Source organism: Ursus arctos, unplaced genomic scaffold, assembly GCF_023065955.2.
Source record: "Ursus arctos isolate Adak ecotype North America unplaced genomic scaffold, UrsArc2.0 scaffold_2, whole genome shotgun sequence".
Lineage (NCBI taxonomy): Eukaryota > Metazoa > Chordata > Mammalia > Carnivora > Ursidae > Ursus > Ursus arctos.
Genome location: NW_026622874.1, coordinates 14729015 through 14756849, shown reverse-complemented (window position 1 = coordinate 14756849; position 27835 = coordinate 14729015). Strand labels below are relative to the sequence as shown.

At 41.6% G+C, this 27835-nt stretch overlaps 1 protein-coding gene across 4 annotated transcripts; it reads right to left on the bottom strand.

The window, feature by feature from the left end:
• Nucleotides 1–354: 354 nt before the first annotated feature.
• On the bottom strand, nt 355–27573 carry ZBTB37 (zinc finger and BTB domain containing 37). 4 transcript variants are annotated; one of them, XM_044387909.3, is made up of 5 exons: nt 27476–27573; nt 26748–26942; nt 24742–25701; nt 23160–23259; nt 355–16552 (listed from the first exon to the last, which is right to left on the bottom strand). In XM_044387909.3, the coding sequence occupies exons 3-5, from the start codon at nt 25668–25670 to the stop codon at nt 16064–16066; spliced, it is 1518 nt and encodes a 505-aa protein (XP_044243844.1). In that variant the 5' UTR covers nt 25671–25701; nt 26748–26942; nt 27476–27573; the 3' UTR covers nt 355–16063. The 4 variants fall into 4 exon arrangements, with proteins under 4 accessions (XP_044243844.1, XP_044243845.1, XP_044243846.1 ...); XM_044387910.3 differs by having other exon boundaries at nt 24742–25698; XM_044387911.3 differs by lacking the exon at nt 26748–26942 and having other exon boundaries at nt 27476–27551.
• Nucleotides 27574–27835: the final 262 nt, after the last annotated feature.

Below are 27835 nucleotides of genomic sequence, written 5' to 3'. Positions count from 1 at the left end.
GGTGAGGGTCATGAGACCGAGCCCCGAGGCCCACGTAGGGCTCTGCACCTGGCAGAGTCCACTTCTCCCTCTCCCTCCACTTCCCCCATCCCCATGCTCGCTTGCGCACATGCTCTCTCTTAAAATAAAGAAATAAAATCTTAAAAGGAAAAGAAAGTAATGGAAGGAATACGTTACAGCTGAGTCCTGAAAGATGGTAGGTTGGTAAGCATCCCGAAAGGGCAGGGGGAGCCCGAAATGTCAGTATTCCCATCATACTAAAAAAAAAAAAAAAAAAAAAAAAAAAAAAAAAAAAAAATCCAAAAATTGTAAAAGAATTAATTTCTATATACAGAAAAACCAGATAGTCAAATCTGAGTATTAAACAATTTAATTCTCAAACCACTCACATGCATAATGTTCTTTTACACAGTGTTAAAATAAAGAGGAAAATGTATTTTTATACAAACAGAATTTCAAGTATACATTAATAGACTTTTCAAATTACTAACCAAGTTGCTAAGATTTCATTCACATTGTTCTTAAAGCTGTTCAACGAGAAAGCTTTTGCTAAACTGCTTTAAATATGTTTATATAAACCCATATCTTCACTCTTTTTCTGAATCTCCCTCCCCCAACCCCAGTCTCGCCCGCCCTCCTGCCCTCCCCCCGCCCCCGACACGACAGGGTTTCTGGGGCTCTAGGAGACATGCAACCCCACCAAGTACTATTGGCTTGTCATCAGGGGAAGGACAGAATCTACAGGAGGAGAGACTGAGAACACCTGTCAAATTAAGGGAGAGAACAAATCTAATATTTAGAAATGACACAAATCAGAATCATATCTTATAGCCTCTTTTACTTGACTTCTTGCTTAAAGAAATCTCAGCCTCCCACAAAACAATCTAGAAGTTTCTGACAGTTTGGTAGCTGAGAAAATAACTTAATATTGGGTATTTTCCCCAGGGAAACTTCTACAATCAGGGTAGGCATTTTAAACTTCATTTTGGTTGTTTCTGTTTTCCCTTTGGCAGGGTGTTGGGGACAGCTTAAAAATGGGTGGGGTTTGTGTGTTGACATTAAGGAATTTGGTTCATTTCACAGGGTCTGGCAGGAGTTCTCCCTCCTCAACTCTCCTCCTGAAGTAATCTGGCTTCAGGGCCAGGAACAGCCACTCTCCTTAGGAATTAAAGTGCATTTGTTCAGTAAAAGGGGGGTGAGGGGAGGTGCGGTTTACACTTAAGTGACAATGATTAAAAGAGGGTGGGGTGAGAGAAAATCCTATTCCTATATATAGGTATTTATAATTAAGGTCATAATAAAAACAGATATTCTCTAAGGAAATAAGATGCACGGACCCAGGCCAGCACCCTCGGGGGTGGAGGACCGCTCGCCTGGCTCACTGACTTTTCTGAGGCATCTCTATTAATGGTGTAATAGCTTCAGATGAAAGACACAAACCTCAAATGTTTGTTTTTTCAAAGGGAAAAAACAGACTGGTAGGTTCTTATAGTTTAAAATTCTACCTCATTCCCTTTCAGGGATAACAACATTTTAGAAATTGATTGTCTGTTTTAATATGAATCTTTGATTAGCAAGTTGTGAAAAAATGTTACCTAAGTTTGTCGCTTACAAATATCATGGTAGCCTTTAAAAAACGCAGGAAGACGGGGCATCAGCTGAGGGGAAGAGAAATTGTCCTATAATCTCTTTATTTGATAGCTACCACCAGAATCTTATTTTCTATTTTCCTTGAAATCCTTTATTTCTTGGGGGACAAACCCAAGAGTTTTCCAAAGAGAAGTAAATGCTACATTATTAGCTGTATGAAGAAGTGATGGGCTCAAGATGAGAAGGGGAAAATGGTCCTGGGTTCTGGCCTCTGAGTCCAGTGTGATCTGCTTTTCACAGTGACCAGTGGGAAGGCACAGTGCCAGGGACAGGTAGATGGGGGACAGCTGTCACCCACCATATAAGCACCATAGAGAACAGGTGGACAGATTTCTTTCAGACCATGTCCATCTGAAGGAAACCACATTTCAGCTACCTTGACTTTTCTATCTTTGAACCCTCAGCCTTCTCTTCTCCTCTCGGGGGCAGTGTGAGTGGAGGATGCCAGGAAATCTAAGTGCGCTTCCAAATGTACTTCTCCCTTTACTCACTTATGCTGACATGCCGAAGATGGAGAGTTCTGGTTTTAAGATTTCATAAAGGAGAGGCCTTCGGTTCCTTCCTGAATGGGCAGATCTCTTCAAGTTCTGCCCTTAGATCACAAAATAACGCAACGGGCTAAAACTGTGAACACAGACCAGAGCAGATAAAAAGGTGATGGACTGAGACAGAACACATTTCTGTAGTTCGGGAATGTTTTTCTTTTGCTGAGTAGGGGGCCGGGGAGGGTGGCGAAACTGTAATCAAACGTTCAGAAAGGACTCCTTAGAGGTTGAAGAGCAATCAGGAAACCAATCCAGTAGGGCAGAGAACTTGACTGAGCTTCACAGTCCTGACAGAGAATTCCTGATAGGGGATTTGTCTCATTCCTTGCTTAAAATATAGAACAAGTTTATATATTTTGTACCATTACTTCCCTATTCTCCTCGTCTACTCCCCCACTCCCCCCAGGAATCATAAAATCCAGTGCAGTGTGATTTGCATAAAGTTCAACAATGCTTCACAGTACTCCACAATCCTCCTCAGTCTGAAACGCTAACACGCTACTCTCTGGATGCGTGCAAGTCCCAAAGGCTACTGTTTTTCTATTCCACCCCATATCAAGAAGCCTTCATAAATTTTCTAAGGCATTGGAGGCATTGTCTCTAAAAGACATTGCAGCATTTACATGCGATGTAAGTAGCCAGGCCTCCGCGTTACTTTAATGAAATTTCATAGCCTGATGTTACTTCAGTTCTCTGCACTGGCCAATCTTTCCTTCTAATCGATTTTTCTTCTTGAACACACCATGTATTTGAAATGTAAAGTATCAATTATTGTAGGGAATATATGAATGAACATTTCTATGGTACCCAGAATTCTCTCAGAAAAGAGACTGCTATATCCGAACTTGCTCTTAAACAAAAATTTCTATCATGGATGAGAAATCACTTGGTAGCTAGTCAGTTTGAATGGGGTGGAGGGGGGGGTGTGTCTCACTTTTAAGGTACCATACAGTTCTCCCCTTCCCATGACCATGTGTGAAGTTGCCACGGACAGGCATTTTTACTGCCTGGGTGGGAAGAAAGAAAGATATGGAACCTCCTTTAGGAATTACTAGGTTAGGTCTCTGACATCCTGTAATAAAGATAATAAAATGACTCATTTCACATTTCATGTAAAATTCAGAAATATTTAAGCCTTAGCTAGTGCATTTCATTCACAAAAACAAACAAACAAAAAAACCCCAAAAACAAACAAAAAACCCAAGGAAAAGTGAAAGTCACTTTACATCGAAATCCCACTTAGAAGACAGTCTAAGAGACAAATAATGAAATGTATCACCATCACCCCCAGGAAGGATCCTTCTCTTTTTCCATTAACTTTAATAATGCTTCCTGTTTATTTTATAAATAGAAATCATCCTAGGTGGGTTGGGCTTGGCCCTTTTAATAAGTTCGAGCGCTCTATTTTAGCTAGGAGAATTGAGAAATCTCCACTCAAATCACATATGCAAAGAAACGAGGATTCTAGAGACCAGACTTTGAAAATCTGTTTTGCTTACTTATTCACACCTTGTATTTGGTATAGAGACGAAACTGGATGGATGGCGACATCTCTCTCCAGAATTGCTTTGATGACAAATGGATGATCCATTTTACCACCTGGGCCTTGGCCCACTTTAAACTCAGAGCCATGCTGGGGTATCAATGAAGGTATCTTAGGACACAAAAAGAACCAGATTGAGGTTATCCTGCTGAAGACCACTCAAGATTACCTGGCCAGTGACTCTCAACCTTGGCTGCCCACGAGAATCATCTGGGGAGCCTTTAAAGCCCAAGCTGCACAGCAGACCAGTTCAACATGCGTGTCTGGTGGGGGCCCCTGGCAACAGTCATTTTTGACATGCCCCAGGTGATTCTAATATGCAGCCAAGATAGAAAACTACTGGCTTAGGTCAACTGATCCTGTAATAAAAAGCATTCAGGGCAGTGTTCACTCAAGCCAGAGGGAAGAAAGGTAAGACTCCATGCTTCCTCTCAGATTCATAGATTTAATATGTGCCCCAAAGACATGACCTAGGCATTTCTCACTTTTTTGCTTTGTTTTTAAGTAAATCACTTTGGCTGTAACAGGTCACACTGCCAACAGTAAATTTCGGATTTAGGTAAGTCTGCACTTAAGTATGTGTTATAGCAAAACAGCTGGGGACAGGCCTAGAACAGACTTGGCACAAAAAGATAAGCCAGAGGGAAGAAGTTTCCTAAGCAGGAGTTAATTCCTGAGTCTAGGATATTAGCATGGCTTATAGGCTGACAATTATTCTACAGTTAGAATAACAATAGCTGGGCAGCTCTTTCTGCCCAGGGGTCCTGTCCCTGTGCTTTAAGAAACACACACACACACACACACACACACACAGAGAGAGAGAGAGAGAGAGAGAGAGAGAGAGAGAGAGAGAGAAAAGAAAGGAAGAGAAACAGGAGCTGTGGTGAGTAGACTCACATGATCTCCCGCCTCATCTCCCTCCAGGACTCATGCTGTATTCAGGCAGAGGTGAATATATCAGGGCTCACCTAAGAGTAATGCCTGTCTCATTATTTGGAATTTCACATGAATCATCGCTTGCCCTTCCCAGTCACGAGGGAAGCAAATATTTAACCAGCTAGTACCTAAACACAGAGGCCAACCTCTAAACATGTGAAAATAGATCATTCTCTCATTCTCACTCCTAACCTGAGAATTCCTGTTTAGATGTTAAAACCAGCCAGTGCCTGAGAATGAACAGGTGGAAAGGGCCACAGGAGATCTGTGGCAGGGCCAAGAGTCCTTCCTAACCTAGAACGTGTGTTCAAAATGTAGGTAACCGGACATGGCTCAGTGTACCAGCGCCCCAAACAGTAAGTCAGCTGAGTGTCACAACCAGATTTAAAGATTAGGTGGTGTGCCTCGTGGCAGTTTATTACTGAAACTCAATTTTCTGACAACACTCAAGCAAGGCCATGTTGACTACTGTAACAGCACAGGCATTAAAAACAGGAATATCTCTTTGGACTGACTAAAAGCAAAACAAGTCATCCCAAATCCCCTGTCACGCATCCCTCTGTGTCAAGATACTGGCAGAAGGCTCAGCATCGGGAAAATACGGTTAAGCATCTGGCCCCCCAGTCATGGACTACAAATGGCAATTAACAAAAAAACAGCTCAGGAGTCAAACAGAATTTTCACATCATTAAAAGGAGTTTGGTGCATCTTCAAAAAAACTTTTAAAAAAAACTTAAAAAAAAAAACATGCACTGGCTACTCTTGCCAAACAGAAGCCGGCAGATAAAAGCAGTAACCCGAAGCATTCTGACACCGTTTGATTTGGACACCGGAGCTAAGGAGCAACATCTGTACGTGACCAGGAGAACTGGGACACTGCAACCTCTAGACTGTGTGTCTGGCTTTCCTTCACCTGCTACGAAAACACACTCTTTCTTCAGCCAAGTGCTCAGAGGTAGAGGAGCTGAAGCGAGTACAAGAGGACGAGGCGGACAGTGGCTGAGGAACGCCGCTTCCTGCCCGGAGGGCTACAGGGCAATCTTGGAAGATGCTCAGTCTTCAGTGGGAGGTAGACTATTCTACATTGATTTATCTGCCTTCATCAGACACCTTTCACTCACTCGCGCGCACACACACACACACAGAGCTGGCAACTCACAATAAAATTGCAACTTGCAGCAACAGCACGCCTACCCCAACAGCTCCTTTCACTCTCAATTTGATATGAAACCCCAGCTCTTCTCAGGTAGATGCAAGCCAACTTTGTTATTTTGAGGTCCCCCCTTATGCCAGGATTTTTTAAACACACATTTCACTTTAACACCTACATCTTTTTGTCTCTAAACAACAGCTACACTAAGTGGGTGCAATGTGTTATAACATCTTTATAAATAGAAAGTGCAAGAAATAATTTTCTTAGCCAAAATACAAAGCAACAAAAAGCTCTCATAGCCTACTATGTCAAGAATTTGATTGTTTAGAATCAAGGATACAGCTAACGAATACTTCTAATGCTACCAAGGTCATAGCGGATGAGTAAATATATTTATAAACATACATTTATGAAAAAAGGTATTATGAAAATAGCCAAACTTCCCACAAAAGTTATTTGCATGAACTATGTTTAGTACACCACTCTGTGTTCAATGCACATGCATATACAATTGAGTTATACTAGTGTTATTTTTATTGGGCCAGTTTTCCAAAAAGAAAACAGGCTCATTTTTTTTAAAACTTCAAGTTACATGATTTAAAATCATTTTTTGTAAAAATATTAGAAATACCATATAAATCCTAAATATCTCTGCTATCTGACTGATAGCTGTTCTAGACGTAGAATTCAGCCACACTCTCAGTGGCCCCTGCTTGAGCGTCTCGGCTTCCAGAGGACGCACATTTTAAGCTTTGCTCCCGGTGTTGTAACTCTGTTTCTGCTGTGGTTCTCAGAGAACCACTACCGTGAGGCCTCTATTACTTTATAGGAAACTCAGTAGATCATCTTCAAATAGGTCACGAACATCTGCTTTAAGATGGAGCTACGAGCAGAAATCTGAGCCCTAAGGAATCTCTACTCCTGCAGGGCGCTGTGACCGGCCTGAGACGCTGGAAAGACTCGGTACCTTCTCAGCCTACAGGTTCCCTTTCTTCTGACTCTGTTCTCTTCTGCAAATTAAGACCACAGTACTTCCTCCTCATGCCACCAGCAGAGGATTTCAAACATGAGCGTCACAGAGGATCTAGAGAAGGGCCCAAAGAACTATCCCATACAGAACGAGAGACTTCGCCATAGATCACCATAAGATTTTTCTTTCCCTGGGAATATAGTTTCAAAGCTTCTGTCACAAAAAGCAGACTTTGAGGTACATCAGAGTGGAAATGTGGATCAAAAAGAAAATGTTAAGGCGCGTTTGTTCATATTCATTGAAATCTGCCCCAATCCTTATATGATAAAATCTAATCTTGATGCCTAAATGCCTCATTTTATTCCTGGCTGTCCAACTACAAATGCCAAAGTCTTCTCCCCTTCCCAGCATTTTGTAGAGCCCTAGATTAAGCCTTCAGCCCCGAGTACCCTTTCCTGTATCTGCAATTCCTGAGGCCTGACCTAAGGAACACAGACCTCTTCACTCTCTGATACCTGCGGATGACCAGCAAGAAGCCCCCACAGCTAATTCTCCAGGTACCCACTGCCCATGGAATGAAGAGAGAATCCCAAATCTTTCTTCTCTTACAAAGCATATTGCCTTGGGGATGATCATTTCTAGAGCAGAATTTATTCTCTGCCCATATTTCTTCTGTCACAGCAAGAGTCTAACTAGTATAAGCCAGCAGGAGTTTAAATAAAGCACCCTAAATCTGACAAAAATCCTAACAGTTCGATGATCTGTTAGTTTAGATGACAGGTTGACAGCAACTGCTAATTTTAAAGGATTAACAACATATTAAATTGAGCAAGGAATTTTCCCATATGAAAGGTGATAAAAATGGGATGAACTTGTTCATCTTCTAGCACAGAACAAAACCTGGGGTGGTGTGCTGGCAGGAAAGGTGGGACTAGGGTAGTGCAGGCAAAGCTTTCATTTACCTCAACAATATGATCCATGCAGCCACTCAATAGAAACTCCCGTTGAAAGAGATTTAGTAGCCGTATGAATTTTCCATACCACAGGAGTTTTTGCCTATTTGTAAACTTAAATACAGCTGACATCTCTAACAAATAAGCTTCTGTAACAGCAAGCTTTTTACTCCCTCTGGAGTACTTCTGGCTCAGTATGTACGGTTACTGTAGCTTCACAGAAAAAAACAAAAACAACCAAATGCTCACAACTTGGAACTTGGAACAAAAGAAAAATGAAATGGAAATTTTGCTCTAAGATAAATGAAACTCAGGGGGTGGGTAGCTAATGAAACCTGTTCCGGGTATTTGTCTCATTCTCCTTCTAGCTCCGTGACTGACCCATGGTAGACATGATAAGTGGTTTCTATGGCACAAACAACTAACCCAAATGAACGAACACTGGAAAAATCAATAACCTAATGCTACCTACAACAGATGAAAGTGGTCCCAAATCCTTGACGCACATGCCATCAAGTGGTAAGGTATTTCCTCTCTCCTTGAATCTGGGCTGACCAGTGCCTCCTCTGACCAACGGTGTCCAGTGGTGACTCTATGATAGCTCTAAGCCTGGCCTTAGAAGGCCTGGCACCTTCTGCCCAGCCTCTTAGAGGCCTGAGCTGCCATTCAGTAAGTCTGACTGCCCCAATGGAGACACCACATGGAAAGACCCTGAGACTCCAGAGGGCAAGAGGAGGCCTGCTGAGCCCCATCTTCTAGCCCTCCCTCAAGGTGTCAGGCATGTGAGATCAGTGTGGACACCGCAGACCAGTCCCACCACCTGCTGAATACTACCAGGTGGCCTCAGTCATCACCACAGGGACAAGAGAATTGCCTAGATGAGCCTTTCCTGAATTTCTGATTCACAACCTCGCAAGATATAGAAAATTGTTGTTTTAGGTCACTGTGGTTTAGGGCAGTTTGTTACAAAACTGGATATATGGGAATGCTATCTTTGGGTTTTTGCCTTGGTGGTAACTTGAACTGATTCACAATCAGACCTATCAAATGGGCGACTCCTGAAACAATGGGCAATACCTCCAGAAAATATTCACCATTCAACATCTCCTCAGAGACATTATCTTTTGAAGAAATCTTCCAATCATGCTTTCTTGAGTTAAAAATTCACTGAAAGCAGTACTGTTACTGGCTATTGTTTATTCTAGTTCACCCCAACTCTTTATAAGTAAACAGAGTCAATATGATGTAGTGGAGAGAGTCTGGGCTTTGGAAGCAGATCGGAAAATACTGGGTCTGCAATGTCTTCATTGTGTAACTCTGGGCTCCTCAGTTTCTTCATCTATAAAATGTGGCATAATTACACCTCTTAAAGGCAACACAGTCTGGTAGAGTGTCAACTCTAGTGTCAGACTGCCTGGGTCAACCTCTCTGTGCCTCAGTTTCTCCCTCTCTAAAGTGACAAGTGTAACAGTGTCTACCCTAATGGGCCTGCCATAAGGACTAGGCGAGTTAACCAATGCGAAACACATGGCTCTGTGCCTGGCACGCAGTAAGCAGTCAAAACAATTCAACTATCTTTAGTTCTACCCTTATTACCTCACAGGATTATTCTGAGGACTAACTGTGATTACGCCACTAAAGCACTTCGTACAGTCAATTCTGTCCCCTTCTCTTTGATCTCTGTGGTGAAAAGTGCAGGCGTTTAAAAAGCATACATCCAGACTCCAACCAAGTGGACTCAGGACTCTCAAGTACAGGAAGCCACATCTACACTAGGTCTACAATCAATTTTGTTATATAAATTCCAAGCACACGACCTGGTACCAAAAAATACTTAATATTTACTTTATGGAACAGATTTTCCTGTATGCTACTTATCACTTAAGATAAGTGATTTCACAGAATAGGAAACATTTTCCCACAAGAAACTCTGACTTTTGGCCTTACCGATTAATTCAGGTTCTAAGATTCACAGTATATTAAACTGTGCTGTTGTCCATGTAAGATGCTGCCCATATTTCTCCCTTAACTGGATGGTGAATTCTAGCCTCCTCAACAGGACTAAGTAGACATGAAAGAAGCATTAGAAGAGTTTTCTTTTTCTTGAACTGCTCTGCCTTTGTAACTTAGCTCTGTCGTTTAAATGAGTGAGCCAGCCCTTAACTGTATCAAGATGGGAAGTCTTTGTTATAGAGATAGTGGGGAAGATGTGAGAGAAGAAATTTATTCACGTATGGACTCTGTGAAGACACTGTACATTCCAAGTAATAATTGCCTTTTAAGTCACTGCTGTTCCTCGCAGTTGAGGGAGAAGGTAGTCTGCCTATACGAGAAAACATATCTTCCAGGTTTTGATACCACTGCTGCTGTCAGTAATTACATCCTTTGGAATGTAACTAAGTCAGGTGTTTGAAAGGACTCATAATATCCAACTCTGGCTTGTCCTGAGCAAGAAAACCTACTTACTGCAAAGTGAAAAGACCGGTCCTGGGAAAAGCACTACCTAAAATAAGAAGACTGAAAACAGAGAAACAGACTCTAGAAAGCAAAGAAGGCAAAACATAAGACTGGTAATTATCAAAGAAATCACAACACTGAGCGAACAACACTGTTTTCAATGCATTCACGTAGAAATGACAACTACTCCCTAGACCTCACGTAGACCTGGAGGCAGATGGTTCTTCAGGCTCTTTAAATTCAATTGCTTTCACAAGTTCTATATCCCAGATTAATCAGAATCCCAAATTAATCAGAAAAGCAACACTCCAAAATCTCAAGAGCCCTGGATTACTCTAAGTGCTTCTAAGACAAGGCAGTTCAAACCGAGGCAAATATTCTGGAACTTTACAGGTCTGGATTATCTATTACTCATAGGACATATCATATAAAACTTACTGATATCAACTTAGAAAAAGGGAACTTTAAGAATAAAATGTCTAGTAGAGAGGTGCTGTACTGGAGGTTAGGTCACTCATCTGAACTTGGTATGTGTTGGTTGAGCTGACAACAAAGTACGAATCTAATTCACTGCATTGTGTCAGCATGGCCTAGAACATTCTGTCCTGATAAATTTAACTCAGAAGTCTATGCATGGTTTCCATATGGGGAACAATTATACTCTCCTCTTACAAGGAATTCTGTTTATAATTATCCTAACATTTTCCATTTTTTGCACATCTTGCATAAAAAAATCTATTTGAGCAGTAAGAAGGAACAGAGAGCAAATAAACAATGGCCCAGTATATATTTAGAAAAATGACAGTAACAGAAATTGTAAGATGGGTCTAAGAGGAATTTGAAATCCTCTGAGATTTCATTATGTTTTAAAACATTCACTGGAAAAAGAAATGAAGGGAAGAAGATTTGGCTTTCTACTACTCCACATGGAACAGAGTGAGTTTGAAGAAATGAAAATGAAGATTTGTAGTACAGGGAAACGGTAGAGGTTTCCAATCTAGAAAGACAGTATTTTGGGTAAGAATCAAACCACTTATTCATAACAGAAGTTAAGTTTTAATACTAATGGGAGAAAATTCATTCTTGCCATCATTATGCAAATCAGTTCAAGTGATCTCAGAGGAATGGCAAAACTTATAAAAACATTAATTTCTTTTTTACAGTATTTTATGTAAACATGGTACTCATTTAATCCTACGTTATTATGCATGGGAATTATTTTTTAAATTACTTTGTTACATCTGTAACTACCATCCTAAACTTTAATCTGCCTGCACCTTTAAAGCAAGGACAGATCATAAGGCTATTCTAAATGCTTTTAAAGCAATGGGAATCATTAAGAAGGAACACAAAGAGGGTTACGAGAAAAAGATCTAGAAAAAGATGGCAAGCTCTTTCAAAAAACTGATGCATACATGGCAACATGAATTTAAAACCTCAACCAAACTATTAAAAAGACAAAAGGGCAGAAGTGACAAATTTGGGGGTCATTCTTTCAAACCTAATTCTGGAGTTAGCAAACTTTTCTGTCAAGTGACAAACAGTACATTTTTGGGCTTTGCTGGTCATGTGGTCTGAGTCCCAAGCACTCGACCTCGCCATCACAGTAGGAACAATACCTGAAGAACAGGTGTGGCCCCATTCTACCATCACTTTCTTTAGACAAACAGATGGCCTCAGGATTGGGCCCTGCGGGCCGCAGTCGGCTGAACCCTGATCTAATTCAGGAAGTCTAGGAATATTCTTTGCTAAGGGGCAACCTCTCAAACCCAGGGGTTTACCTGACTTAATAGCTTGGTGTCCCTTTTCTAAGTCTCAGCAACTAAAATACTTCAATATTGTGCACCCTTGCCCAAACGGCAAAGGTAAAGAGCCCCGTTTTCAAAGATGAGTTCAATAAAGACCTCTCTGTTATGCCTTAAACCAGTAAGTAGATTAGAAGAAGAGTGGTGGAGGAAGAGAAAAAAAACAAAAACAAAAAAACCCCCAAAAAACCAAACAACAAACCACCTGTCTGTTGGATCTGAAGAGAGAAAAACTTCCAGGATTCCAGCCCCTTCCTGATTAAATGCCTTTCACCAGGATTAAGAAGACTGCTGTCTTTGTTCGATTTAATTTCCTTTCCATTACCTGTTGTTTTTATTTCTTTAAATTAGATCTTCCAGTCAAACAAAATATAATTTTTACTAGTTAGAAGAAATGAAGTTAGTGTCAAGTAACAGCTAAAATTTTTTTAAAGTTATTTCTTGACCAGAGACTACTCAGCTAAGGATGAAGTTCACTATTTCACTCTTCCTTCCGACCCCTTCCAACCAAGGCCAGATCTCAGCTATGAAGGTGGGAGGAGAATGGTTTATTTCTATCCTCACAACATCTTTGGAAACTGTTTCACTGATATAGAGGGAACTGGAAACATTTAAAAATACCAAAAAACAAAATAACAAGAAAACTTTCCTCAACTGCTATCTCCCTTCTTTTCCAATCCTTATCTTTTAGGAACAAACTTATTTTAACTTATTCAGGATTAGATTTAACCGTCTGGTACAATGATGGCTTGGGGGTAGTTGGCAAATTACATAAAATAAAACTCAACTCGGTTCAGAGGTAAATATGGTTCTGAGTAAAGAGAGAACAAGTCATTAGAAAGAGCCTTTCTGCCTAAGTACAGTGTTCCTGTTCATGCCAATGCTATATTTATATACTGGCATCAGAGTTCAGAGAGAATAAAAGGTACCTCTTAGAATGAAAACAGATTAATATACTGACATCTCTCTTTTGCTGAGAATATTCGATAGCTCCTTTGCTATTAAGTGCCACTCAACGAATGAAAACAGTCCCAGTGTTTGCTATTTCATGGCATTAAAGTACTTAATGATGATTTAGCTCTCACTGCTAATGCAGTTCCCTTCACAAGGTGACATGTGCAAGTTAAGATTTGGTAATGAGTTTTCGGCATTAGCTAAAGTCCATTTAGTACATCCTTAAGAGAGGTATCCTCTGTGCACACACCAATACAGCTATTCATTAATGTCGATAGAACACTACTAACTCCTATGACCCTACAGTGATGTTAGCTAAGAACTAGGACAATATCACAGTGAACCTGGATAAGAATCTTGGATAGTTATTTAGAATAATAATATCTTTTCTGGCTAACATGGAAATTGCTTTCAGAAACTTTAATTTGTTTAAAAGCTAGCCTGGCTTGAATGTTCATGAATTTCACGGCTCTGAGCTAGGCCAATTAAGAGGCGAGAACCAGCAAACGTGATTGTGCTGCTGTGGTCCCAGAAGACCGGGTAGCACTCTATTCACAGTATCAATACAGCAAGAACCTATGACAAGTGAATGAAAAGGGAAGGGAACCCACCACACACTGCCAGCATTTCCAAATCTACTGAACAGTCCCTACTTCGTGTCAAAGGTTTGTTGCTAATCCTGGCTGGGGTAACGACAAATGCTGCGAAGCTTCTCTTGACGAAGATTACTGCACGTCACCTTCGCAATTTGGTAATAGTTTAAAAAAGCTCTATTTTCTCACAGAAAATCTAAGAAACTAACAAAGCATAAAGAACTTTCCAGCATACTACTTCTCAAAAGTAGGATGGACTTAACGTTTTTTTGGTAGGCTTAAAAGCTCCGTCGACAGCACCATATTCTGTGCTTCTCACCTTTCTGCCTATTCGGTAATGGCAAAATCTGTCCACGGACAGCGCTGATGACCAGCTCAAAGGTTTCCCTAAAGATTTTAGTCTAATTTCAAGTCCACTTCTATGCCACAGAGCATAGCTGGTCCCTAACATGGCCCTATCATGCTGTTGCCCAACTAAAGAGGAGAATGCCCTAGTCTATGTCTCTGAAAGACAACAGACAAAAGATGGCTTGGACAGATCATGTAAGGGTAGGCTCTTACCAAACAGTAGCATCATTACATTCCTATTAAAAGACGCATTTCTACGTTCTTCCGGAAGAGAAAACCACCACTCTCTAGTGACATGGAGTGGCTTTATGTGTATGTACAATTTGCAGATTGCTTATGAGTTACTCTCTGCACTCTAACTTCCTATCATCAAAGAAATGCCATTCTTTTCTACCCACCTTTCCACATACCACAAAGCATTCTCAGAAGGGGAGCATGCTACTAACATTCTCACAAATGGCTCACCAGGGCAGACATGACCAGCCCCGCCCCAGATCTCTTTTACAATCATCTATGCCTCTGCACCAAAATAACTGCTTAAACCACTGCATATTTAAATACTCTTAAAACATTAATGATCAATCAGGAGAAGGTATGGATTTTTCTCATTTCTGTTTGCACTGTAAGCATAGCCTTGCCCGCACCCCTTACTAATCCTCCTTTATTCCCGAATGCGAGACAGGGCATCTAAAACTCTACATGTTTGGTAAATTTTTTCTCTCAGTGCTGGATTAAGAATCTCGGAAATCCCCAGAATTACCAAGAAGGTCCCTTGAAGTTTTAAAAATCTTAGGAATGATTAAGTAACCAAACCTGATCAAAACTGATCCCTTGATCAATTTATTGCAACGTGATTGTGCGTGATGTTTTCTGGTGAATGCCCTGTAGTGTATTATTAAAAAGCAAAGCTCTTGGAGTCACCAGCAATTTGCTGATGGTGGGTTCATGAATTACTAGGTTTGCAGACACGAGACATGGATTTAGTGAGGTTCTTCTATTGGCTTGAAAATATAAACTATTACATATGTAGAAGGAAATGGAATTGTGGTTGCAATAAGAACCATAGTGTTGAATTTCTTCAACCACAATATTGCAGAAAAAATGTGTTTAAAACTTCATATAAAAGTTATCAAATATGGAGACCTGTAGATTTAAAAATACAGTCCAGGCTCATTTCACTGGAAAGTGACATTTTTGATGTATAATATTGCTGTTATGTGAAAGGAGGAGCCAGAGAGACTGGATGAAACTTTGGTACTCAGCCTAACACATTAATTCATCTGGACTAGAGCCATTTCCTAACACCCAAAGATATTTAAGCACTGTGGTGTACAAATACCGACCAGGAAGTTGCAGTACTCTGTGCCATCTGACATTTGCACAAAAATCCCACTTCCATCCCTGCTCCCGTCTTCCTCAATAGGATACTCAAGCCCCCTAATGTAGCAGAGCCCACTGCGAACACTCTGCTGCTCATCTCACTTCTAGTTGCCTAAAGTGCTTCAGGGGATGCTGCCCACTAGAACAGCGCTCCAAGATGGCGGCTCACATGAAACAATCAGGCAAAGTATCAGATGCCTAATCAGAGCAAAGATAAGGTCTAACCTTTCAAAACAGTAAGAACCACCAGGATACTTTTTTTTTCTTCTTCAAATGTGAAACTGCATGTTCTGGCAGGGAAGGAAGAGGAGAGAAATGCCTCCTCCCTGTCACCATCATGACTTCCTTCTCTCTTGTGGCTGGCTGGTTCAGATGACCAAGGCTCCTGCTGTTTTTTTAGATCCGGGCAATTACAGCCACCAGGATGATATGGACCAAAGTACAGTGTTCAAACATGACTGGGAGATAAATGACCATTTATCATTGTTTTGTTAAAAAATTTTTTTCTTATAAAGTTAACAAACCAAGGCTGTTGATCCCTGAATTAGAAAGTTGATTTGCTTGATTATTTTCCAAAGTATGAGGCGGGAAGGAGGAGGGGAAGAGCCTCTCGTGCTTCTGTGCGTGTTGCTGATCCTCTAGTTTGGCAACATCTTGGGGGCATCTTCCAATCTAGTGATGCGGCATTTTGTAAATCTAAGTACCAGCCCACGGCCCTGATGCTGGCGGCTGACGGCCCAAAGGGGAAGAGGGTCTGCCCCCTCCCCCTCGATGTTTCAATCTGGCCCAGTGGTGGACACAGAGCCCTGGGCAGTTTCCCCTGGAGCAACTGTCTCTTCCTGGGAAGGTGACTCTTCCTCAGCTTGTCCTCGAGATGTGACAGTTGTTTCGGGGGAGATGCTGTGCGGCCCCTCCAGGGGTATACAGCCAGGGTGGTTTTTGCGAAAGTGCTGATTCAAGATGGCCTGGAAGGGGAAACTTTTGCCACAAACGTGACAGTGGAAGGGTTTGTTGCCTGTGTGCTTGCGGATGTGATACTCCAGCTGATCTTTCCGGGTGTACTTCTTGCCACACATGCGGCAGACAAACGGCGTGATCCCCATGTGCAGGCGCATGTGGCGGTCCAGGCTCCCCTTCTGGTTGAAAGACTTGGCGCAGTAGATGCAGGTGAGACGGGGGTTGTACCGGAACCACCGCTCAGATACTTCTTGCTCTCGGAGATACTCCACGTAGCCACTTACTCCCATCATTGCGGATTCTTCTACCTGTGCCAGGTGAGGAAAGCAAGAAAGAACACCTATGCTTAAGTGTACGTATTAAAAGAGATCAAATCTCTTTTTACCTCTCATACTAAGCCACATGCTTATTTTTAGGAGAGATCCGAATAGGAAATTACTACAAAAAAGTAAAGATGTTAACATAATAATTAAAATAACAATCTGAGGAGAAAAATAAAAATAAAAAATAAGTAAGAGAACAATCCGAGGATACTCTATTCCATTTCTTTAAAAGAGCAAGACAGTAGAGTTACTTGGGCTAACAAACAGCATGCTCACTGAACTCCCACTGAATGCTGTATTTTACAGTGATAGGAGAACCCGAGGCCGCTCATACCATCCTCTTGGACTCTGAACAATCGTGCAGGTCCTTAGGCAGGGCTGGTCCAATATACCTTCGGTGATGGTGGGAATGTTCTATAACCTGTATCATCTCATATAATAGCTCCGACCCATATGTGGCTCTTAAGCATTTGTAATATGGCTAGTGCAACTAAGGAACTGAATTTTTAATTTTAATTGCTTTCAATTAATTAAAATTTAAACTTAAATAGCCACATGTGACATGGCCAATGATAATAATATGGTCCAGAATACATTATGTATGGCAAACACATCACAAATTCTATTTGTGGCATTATCATTAATGCCAAAATCTAATCCTGCAGTAACTACCTTTATAAAAGATACACAATTTGTAACAGTATTTCTTTACCCAAAAATATTTTAGTGCCATACCAACATACATGATCTTCATTCTAAAGACTACTCGAATTGTAACTGACCTCAGAGCAAATTGGCAGAAGAGGTGGGAAAGGAAACCAGACTGAGATATGGATTTACTAACTTGGTTATTCCTGCCCCCCCCTTTTTTTAAAGATTTTATTTATTTGACAGAGAGAGAGACGGCCAGCAAGAGAGGGAACACAAGCAGGGGGAGTGGGAGAAGAAGAAGCAGGCTCCCAGCAGAGGAGCCTGATGTGGGGCTCGATCCCAGAACGCCGGGATTACGCCCTGAGCTGAAGGCAGACGCTTAACGACTGAGCCACCGAGGCGCCCCTGGTTATTCCTTCCTGTACCCTTTTCACAAACTGATACTCAATAAATATTTACTGCCACCAAATACAATGACAGGTAACCACAGAGAAAGAAGTGTTAAGACTTGGTTTCTGATTTTGTCCTCTGAACAAAAGATAAAATTTCTGAACAAAAACCAGACAGAGAAACAAGGTCAATACATATTCCTAACGAAGTTGTTAATTCACTTTTCAAACTGCTTATACTAAAGGTTACCCTTGAAATACAGTGCATGGACATATTATCGTCTCACTTTACACACCTATTATTTGTAGTGGTTTTGAATTGATTTAAACAGATTATTAAAATAGAATAATCTGGGGTGCCTGGGTGGCTCAGTTGGTTAAGCATCTGCCTTCGGCTCAGGTCATGATCCCAGGTCCTGGGATCAAGTCCTGCTTTAGGCTCCTTGCTCAGCGGGGAGCCTGCTTCTCCCTCTGTCTGCCGCTCCCCCTGCTTGTGTTCTCTCTGACAAATAAATAAAATCTTAAAATAAAATAAAGTAAATAAAATAGAATAGAATAATCTGTGAGGTATATATTATTTCTCCAATCTCTCCTTTAGTAGTATCTCCCCGCCAACATTAAACTTCTTATGCTGTGGTAACAAATATATCTGAGAGATTAAAAAAGCAATTATTATAAAAGGAGCATCACAAAGCTGCTGTTAATTATATCACTAACCCTTTAGGGTACTAAAAAATAAAAGCTTTCCTCTTCTCTCTGATTTATTTTTCTTTATGAAGGTCAAATGATACATTTTTTTTTAACTGTTCATTAACAACTTTAGACAGAATCGTATGTTGAATCCCCATCACCCAAAAGTTATCAGTCAATGGAAAATTTTGTTTCTTCTTTAACCTCGATGATTTCTCTTTCTCATATTACTATCATTATTATTTTCTTTTAGAGAGAGAAGAGAGAGCAGGGGGGAGGGGCAGAGGGAGAGACCTTTTTTTTAGGATTTTATTTATTTTTATTTATTTGTCAGAGAGAGAGATAGACAGAGAGCACAAGCAAAGAGAGTGATAGGCAGAGGGAGAAGTGCAGGGAGCCCAATGTAGGACTCAACCCCAGAACCCTGGGATCCTGACCTGATGCTTAACTGACTGAGCCACCCAGGCGTCCCAAGGGAGGGACTCTTAAACAGTCTCCTGTGCTGAGCACGGGCTTGATCTCACAACCCTGAGATCATGGCCTGAGTCGAAATCAAGAGCTGGATGCTTAACTGACTGAGCCACCCAGGTGCCCCTCTCATATTATTCTTGAAGAAAATTCCACACATAATTTCATCCATAAGTACTCTACTATGTATCTCTAAGAGACAAAGATTATTTTTCTTAATATAATCAAACTACCAATACCACACCTAAAAAAACCAGTAATTCATCAATATCAATTAAAGACCTTAATTTTGTTTTACCTAATATGAACATTAACAATGTAAATACTTAAAGTTTGTAATATATGAAATAAACAAGGGTTCCTCCTACCTGAAAGCTGGGAGTGGGAACAATATATTTCTTTTAATGAATAATTAAAAAATCTCTGATTTATTTTTTATAACAATTTTTTGAGAGTTTATTATTATTATTATTTTCAGTAATCTCTACAGCCAACATGGGGCTTGAGCCCATGACCCCAAGATCAAGAGTCCCATGCTCTTCCGACTGAGCCAGCCAGGCACCCCTAAACATTCTGGATTTATAAGTGCTTTTCATTCAGAATTCTTTATTAAAATATCACCATTCAGAAATTACTGATATTTTCAGTCTGCTGATATGAATATTATATGTGTTTATATATAAATAAAATACATAAAAAATGTTTTGAATAAAAAGCTTATATGTGTATATAAGCATTACAAAGATGTATGAGGCAATTACAGATGTCTGGCAAAAGCTAAAGTACCAATGCAAAGAGGCGAAAATGCAAAAGTTGACTCTGGATTAACTGGAGAAAGACTCCTCTAACTTGTAATTAATTTTGTGCCCTTTGCTTGAATTTCTAAAAATGAGCTTTGTCTCCTTTCACATATGTAAGCTGACAGTGCTCTCCAGCATCTCCAACAGAACAGAAGCAGTTCTCAGCAGGCTTGGGAAGCAGTATGTGAACTCAAGTGTTGAACAGTAAGACTGAGGGTTTTTTTTGTTTTTTGGTTTTTTTTAAAGATTTTATTTATTTACTCGACAGAGATAGAGACAGCCAGCGAGAGAAGGAACACAAGCAGGGGGAGTGGGAGAGGAAGAAGCAGGCTCATAGCGGAGGAGCCTGATGTGGGGCTTGATCCCATAACGCCGGGATCACGCCCTGAGCCGAAGGCAGACGCTTAATGGCTGTGCCACCCAGGCGCCCCAAGACTGAGGTTTTATGATTTCTGATTTGTTTTATATAACATTTCTTTCTGCTCCATTTCCCTGGATAATCAAAACTGAACTCCCATAAAGAGTGACAGATTAGCCCACTAAAAGTTCCTGGACAAAGCACAGAATAACTACTCTGAAGAGGCTTAGTTTTCTCGTCCACAAAATTAAAACGTTAGTGCATGCTCTGCCAGCTCAACAAATTCTCTCAAGAGAATTCTCAGGAGAATCAAACACAATAAAGGTACCTTGAAACATTCTGAATGCACGTTATTGCCCTGTACAGCAATTAAGGGTGCTGAAACGTGGGTTCAGTTCTGCATCCTACTTATTGTGTAATTGTGGGCAAGTTATTTAACTACTCTCCACGACAGTTTCCACATCTGTAAAATGAATATAATAATAGCATCTACCTAACAGGCTGCAATTAGCACTGAACGAGTTAATATACTAAAGTGCTTAATGCAGCTAAGTAAATGTTAACTATTATTAAACATTACAAACTCACAATATTATTCATAATCTTGGGAGTATTGATTCTCTAAAAAAAAAAAAAAAAAAACCCGCCTACCTTCAAGGAAAGTAATGTCATACCAGTATTGTCCACAAACAGAAAGTAAATGCATTTTAGTTATCTATGCCATCTTTTTAAATTATCTTTTAAAGTGTATTTAATTTTTAAGTCTTTTAAGTTATCCTCTTAAGTGAATTATTCCATATAATGAATAAATTTCATATAAATGATCTCCATATTTTCTAAAATACCAGTCTAGATGCTTGACATGGCTTTCAAATATGTTCACCATTGGGGTGCCTGGCTGGCTCAGTTGGTAGAACACCTGACTCTTGATCTTGGGGTTGTGGGTTTGAGCCCCATGTTGGATGTAGAGATTGCTTGAAAAACTAAAATCTTAAAAAAAAACAAACCCAGAAAACAAATATGTTCACCATCCTAATCTTCTAATTACTAATCAGACTCAACTGAAGTGACTTTAAAAACTCATCATTTTGGCTCATTAATTTTATTTGAAGATCTCCAAAACTGGAAATTCAGACAACCAAATAATCCCCCATTTGGTAGGAGCCTCTTTACTGAGCACCCTACTAAGGAACCTTAGTTACTCAAAATTAGTGGTAAAACAACTCCTATTTATTGGGTACCTGAAAAGGCAGTCAGATATGAAGATCAGAAAATGAGGACTCTGTCCTCAGGGAAATTTCAAAGTAGAAGAGGGCCTAAAAGTCATGCAAATAGAAAAAGAATAATTTATACGAGTCAGTACAGAATTAGGAAAAATTATACCGTACCATCTGTAAATGCTATGGTGGTTTAAGGAGAGATTGAAGACGACTGGACTAGTATAGGGCACATGGAACGAGCGGGGTCCTAAGTGAACCCAGACACCTGGGAAGAAGAGGGCGTCCCAGACTCAAGGTACAGAGACAGGAATAAGTTTGATGTGGTTCTGACACACAGACAAAGTCTGTTTGTTTGGGACAATAAATGCTGATGAGTGGTGGGAAAAGCTAGGTTAGAAAGATTATAATTAGTTGGAAAATTAGGCCAAGTATTTTCACCTTCATGTGGCAAAAAAAAGAAAAAGCCATCTGCAGAATTTTTTTGAATAAAGAAGTGACGATAGTCTAATCAGCCCTATAATCAGGAAGCTCTTCAAGTCTATCAACATTTGTTCTTACTGTAATGTAAGTCCATGTCTTGCTTTGGTTCTCCGTGGTAGGGAAAAATAACCGTGCTGGAGCCTCACCATAATAAACTCTCACACATATTAAGGTATTTAATAACTCAGCTCTTACTATTACCTTCAGATAATATTACTTACCTGCCATACAGCCTGTACCTTCTGCTTTGGTCAGGTAAACACCTTGCAGAGTTCCCATTTTTATCCCTATCCCCCCACCCCCCGACATCAGATACAAGTTATCTCTTTGTAACCACTTCTTGAAAAAATGCATTTCATCTCTCCTGAAAAACACTTTGCTACAGGGACAGTGATTCTCGGAACTGCTTGTTAGCACCCCCACTCCCACAGCACTGCTCCTCAAGTTGCTACCGTCTTTCCTATCCCCGTTTTGTGTATCTCTTAGTCTGTTTTAGCCACACAGGCAGTTGTAAGGTCCGTCCCACTGCAGTATGTGTTTGCCTAACAATCACCTTCACAGGGTCACTGCACCCTATCTGAGAGGGGAAGAGAAAATTTGGGCCCTAATTATATGAGTAAAGTTGCTTTTCCTCCAAGCTCCTAACATTTTCTCTAACACCTTACTAAAACCGAAAAACTATCTTCTAATAGTTACCTTCCTTTTCAGGTACCCTGGCATGATAATGTGCAAGTAAATAGAGTTTCTAACAATGTCTTACCACTGTTACTATACTACGGACACAACAAACATCCAATTGTGTACATAAAAACTAAGATACTATCATACAATACAGAAGCTATCCAATCTTAATCCACCAGCGTTTCCTTTTAAAGGGCAAAAAAATTACAATTATATTGTGTTCTACTTGGTGAGTGCACAATCTTTTTAAAAACCAATCTTCAATGATACAGACTTATGAGAACAAACAAAAATATCAACTACTTACACTACTTGCCACAGAGAGCTGCAAAAAAGATGGAAAACATCATTGCTATCCTTCGTAGAACATTCTGGTCTAACAAAAGACTCCAGAAGAAAAAGAAATGAAAAGATACCACTATACAAAAAAATCAATCACATAAAAAAAGTGCATAAGCAACTTATTTACAAATACACGATACTATATAAATTGGTAATTATGTCATGTTACCCCTACCCAAGTACAAAATCAGACTCTCTCCATCCCAGGTCCTAAATTACCTGCATGCAGTTTTCAGGGGTTATTTATATTATTCTCAGGAATATAGACTGGTTCCTATAATCAGGAAAGAGTTCCACAATCACATCTTCTACTTCCCAAACTCTGCTGACAACAGAAGTGTATTTCCTGCATGCTCCCAAGCCAGAATGAAGAAAAAAGTAATCAAATAGAGTATCTATTTAACAGGGCCACTGTTACCTTTCCTACACCTTTTCTTTCTTATTCATCATATTCTGTTCACACACAGCGGCACTGTCTTCAACCGTTGCCGCAGTCCTAAATCCACTACATACCTGGGAGCTGGGCTGCTTAGGCTCATCCACTCTCCCAGGAGACTCACTTCTGGCTCTGTGTCTCTCCGTCAAGGGAACAACACTGCCGGAGGGGCTAAATCTGTTGGAAGAGGAGCAAAAAGGGGTCTAATAGAAAAGTAGCATCAAGGAATTTAAAAAATAGTGATGTCTACCCTTTTCATCCCATGGCCGAGGAAGGGGGAACAAACTGAACATCAGATTACTAGAAATACTTTAATACAGATTAAAAGAAATACTTTCATGGAGTCAATATAGGATCTGATCCGAAGTAAGAAAGGACTGCCTTAGTAAATGTAACAACAACAACAAAAAAGACATAGCAGATAGACCACGTGGCCTGGTAAAACTATGGCTAAATAGAAGCTTCTATCCTTAAGTACTGGGAGACCAGACAAGCATAAATTAAAACTGCGTCTATGATTTTGTTTCCTCTATGTAACTATTGGGTTTTTGGTTGTTCCTTCCCCCAGTCCCCATGGTAACTTGTTACATATTTCAGACTGCTGATACAGATCATGGGGATTAGAAATCTTTGCATCCAAAGCCATTACTTCTGATACAGTTCTAACACTGCACAACAGTATTAACACGGGGTCCAATAACTATTGTGCATGAGGAGACTTTGACTGTTAAGGACAGAAAAAGAGACCACCTACAGCGGATACAGGATAAATTCTCTGTGACATATATGTCGCTTTCAAGACCAGGTGTGAACCAAAGTATTAGCTTCTTTAGTTTTCATGCAGTCAATTTTAATTTATTTTTAAGAGTGGAAAAAACCAAATGGTCCCAATCTAAGTTGGTAATATTTCTTCATTTCAACCGAGACTTTCTTTCAATTTTCTTAGATTAAAATTATTGCTACTTCTACCAAAAAAAAAAAAAAGTTCTGAAAACTGCAATATATTAGACAAAGAAAAGTGAGGCGTAGGACATTAGTAGCACTGGGGGAAAAAGAGACTCTCAGGCTTGTGGTGCCAGCAGTCATCGATGAACGAAAACGTTTGAAGATATTATCAAATGGCAAATGAAAAAAAAATCCAAACATCCAAAAAGCTTTTCTTTGGAATTACTGTGATTACACTAAAAAGAACAATCACGGCTGGTACCATCCTTCCTCTAATTTGCTGGGTGGGGGCACAGAAAAGTAAACAGTGCTACAAAAGAAAGTAAAAGTCCCCAAGGCCACCTACCTGTGTGGTAACATACCAAGGAAGGGCAAAGATGCCAGGCTCCCAGCTGATGATCAGCTCCCTGCCTGGAAATCCGAGGAGGCCCTGGCAATTACTGATCCTAGCGTGGCTGCAGCTGCTATTCTGATTCATGGAAGTGTCTAACTTTACCATAGTTCTCACAACACTGTGAATACTTCACGACTAGGAGCTTCCTGCTTTAAAAAAACAAGAATGCAAGTCCGTTGGCACACCTCCAGTTTCCCCAACACCAACTTATCTCGGCTAAGAACATCAAGTAAGGAAGACGCACTCTGTACCACACAGAGGGCCTGCTTCAGTGATGTCTGCTCAACAGCCACTAGACAAACAAGGAAAACAAGCCTTACCTGTCAATTTCACTGCTTGTTGGCCGAGCCACCTTGGCTCCTGAAGATCCTAAAGTGTAATTTTCCTGTCCCACGGAACCGTGGCCTGTCGTGTCGATCACCATGGCTGTGACTTCCTCTGCACTACTGCCATCTTCTCCAGAAGGCTGATTCTCCGGCCCGAGCCACTCCTCCAGATTCTCAGTTTTGATGTGCACTGCTCCAAGGACCCTGACTTCATCATCACTGCGGGCCCCTCGGTCTGCTACTCCTGTCTCCACGTACCACTGTCCTGCTCGGTTGATTCGAAGAATGGGCTCCCGGCTCTCTACATCAGAACTCTGTTCAATTATCTGAGGGCTGGTGGACTCCTCAGGAGGACTGAGCTCTCTGATATCCAGCACAGCGCTAACCTGACCTCGCCTGTTTCCCTTTGCGGTATTATGTCGTGGGCTAAGGGAACGGTTTAGATTTGGTGTAACCCTGTGAGATTCTGGAGGTCTTTCTGGATGCTTTGTCCTCGTTTGACTTAATTCGGCTTCAACCTCTGCCACATTAATTTTGAAATGAATACCCTCCAGGATCTGTGTACATTTGTCGATAATATGCTGCATCTGCAGAAAACTGGCGGCTGTCAGGTAGCTGATGATATCTGCCAGTTGCAGGCATATCCGCCCCGTATAACAGAAAGAGAGGAGCTGCTCAAAGACAGTAGGGTTCTTGATGACTGAAATGGAGACAGTACTCATCTCATTCAAGGACATGTGATCTCGGAAATAGGGTGAGCTGGCAGCCAGTACCACTTTGTGAGCCCGAAAAGCTTGTCCTTGCACATTGACCACAATATCACAGAGGCGGCCCTGCATGCGCAGCTGGTTTAGATGGCTCAGGACAGAGTTGCTGAAGTCAGGGATCTCCAGTTGTATGTTCCCACCTTTCTCCATGGTCATGCCTCAGCGTGTGGGCAGGCATTCAACCCTGCTGAAAGAGGAAACCACATTCATCAATAGCTAGAATTTCACTCCTCCAAGTAAAAAGAGGTAACTTTCCTTACATTTAGATATGGAAAAGAAGTACCAACAGGTTTTTCAGTTCAGGTTTCACAGCAAGATATCCTTAAAACCAAAATGTGATTGCTAGACTTCTGTAAACTCGAGCTATGTCCATACGTCCCTAATAAGCTGTGCAACATGAAAACAGAAGTTCAACAGAAGGGGCAAAAGCAGTTTTGACAGTTTTTTTGTTGTGGTGGTTGTTCTTTAGTCAAAGTATTTGCACACTGAATATAAAATCCTGTGACAACTTTTCTTTGGAGGAGAAACTAATAAGCTCTTTGAATAAATGTAATTAACATGAATGGGTTGATCAGGTATCCCTCTTGTTAATAGTACATGCTGTGTGAGTTATGTTTATTATTTAAAAGGTGGCTAATAGCCCATGTGAATGCAAGCCATTATTTCTAAGCTCAAGAGTCAGAGACCCCACTAAAACGCTTTGCATTTAGGACTCTGAAGCAAACTCAAGGTTAGGAAACATGCCACAGCTGCGTGAGAACTCAGTGAAGTTGCAAAGAACTTGAAGTTCACTCTCAGAATTAGGAAAGAGTAGGTAAACCTACTTCTATCTAAATTCAAAGTTGGGAATTTCAGGGTGGTGATGATATTGATTCTGAAATTTCATTCCCCAAAACTGGTTAAAAAAAATAGAGCATTTACCAAGTATGGTCAATATTTTCACATTAAAAGATTTTTTAAAAATAGCTGAAATACTATGCTGTTATAACTGCATCCAATAGCCTTCGATGGTTGAGAGTAGGTTCTATAAATCTCAACAGGAAGACACTGACTCGAGCCCAATGTTTCCATTCATCTGTTAACTTTATAAGACATTACATAGTTACCTAAGATCTAAAATTTCAGGAACTTAGGATGACAAGCTCACAGTATTGCCCCGCATTTACGCCACACTTATCAGTAAATAGGGAAGTATATACACTGCTTTCAAGAACCAGCTTTAGCCAATCTGACCTTTTTCCAAAGCGTTTTTGTTTGTTTTGAAACTTTTAATCCAATAAGAGCCTCTGTCGATGCCATCATGAATTCAGATGTGTTTATTTTGGAGCCTACACCAGCGCCTTTTTTGTTTGCTCTTTCCGGCAATTCCCCAGTGAGGAGGAAGCCCCAGGAGTAAGGTCTTTACCGTCCGCACTGGAAGGGTGGAAGCTGTAAGAGGGAGAATCGGGAACGCCATGGGGTTGGCCACTCCGGTATTTGAGGGGCTTTAGTCTACGTTAGTAAGTGTGGGTAGCGGGGAACTGGCAGAAGGGCGAAATGTCACCGAGGAACGGAGGAGGAGAGGGGTGCAAGGCGTCAGGCTGGGGAGCGAGCAATCAGGTGAGGGCAGAGCCCCGGGAAGGGGGCGGCGCCCCGGGACCCCGTCCAGGCGGTAAGCGTAGGCGGGCGGGGAGCTGCCCAGAGGTGGGTGTGTGTATCTGGGTGTGTCCGGGCTGCGGTGGGGGAGGGGGCCGCCCATCCCGGGGTCCTGAGGGAGGGGCCCGGCGAGGGGGCGGGTCCGGCAGCTCTGCCCGGCCCGGGGCCAAGGGGGTGGAAGGTCTCCGGTGCCTTGAGGGTGGGGTAAAGGGGAGTGGCTGAGCGCCCCAGGAGTACGCTGCGGCGGAGCCCGGACAAGGCGGTCCCGGTGGAGGGCAGCGGGACCGGAGTGCGGGGCCCGAGCCCCGTCAAGGAGCAGCACCTACCTCCGGGGGTGGAAATGGGCCGGAATGGGCCGGAACACCGTCCCGGAAGTGAAACCCCCCACCCCCTCCCCCGGAGCGGGCGACGTGCCGGAAGGAAATCACTCACCCTTACACCGCCCCCCTTCCCCTCCCCCTCCCCCAGCGCTTTCCGTCCCTCGCGCCCCCTCCCCTCTCTTCCTTCTCAGTCGGCTGGAGGGCGGGAGCCCGGAGTCACGCGGGAGGTTGTGTCACCGCCCACAATGGCGAGGTGGGGCGGGGCGAAGAGGAAGGAGGTGTGGCTAGAGGAGGAGGAGGGGGAGGAGAGGAGGAGAAGAGGGAGGAGAGGGGGAGAAGAGGGAGGAGAGGGGGAGGAGCCGAAGC

Excerpts from the sequence above, each read along its gene's own strand:
- ZBTB37 (XM_044387909.3), bottom strand. The coding sequence starts at position 25,670 with ATGACCATGGAGAAAGGTGGGAACATACAACTGGAGATCCCTGACTTC. Across the intron at positions 23,260-24,741 it reads ACAAGCAGTGAAATTGACAG|ATTTAGCCCCTCCGGCAGTG; the intron begins GTAAGGCTTGTT and ends CTCTTCCAACAG. Across the intron at positions 16,553-23,159 it reads CTAAGCAGCCCAGCTCCCAG|GTAGAAGAATCCGCAATGAT; the intron begins GTATGTAGTGGA and ends CACCTGGCACAG.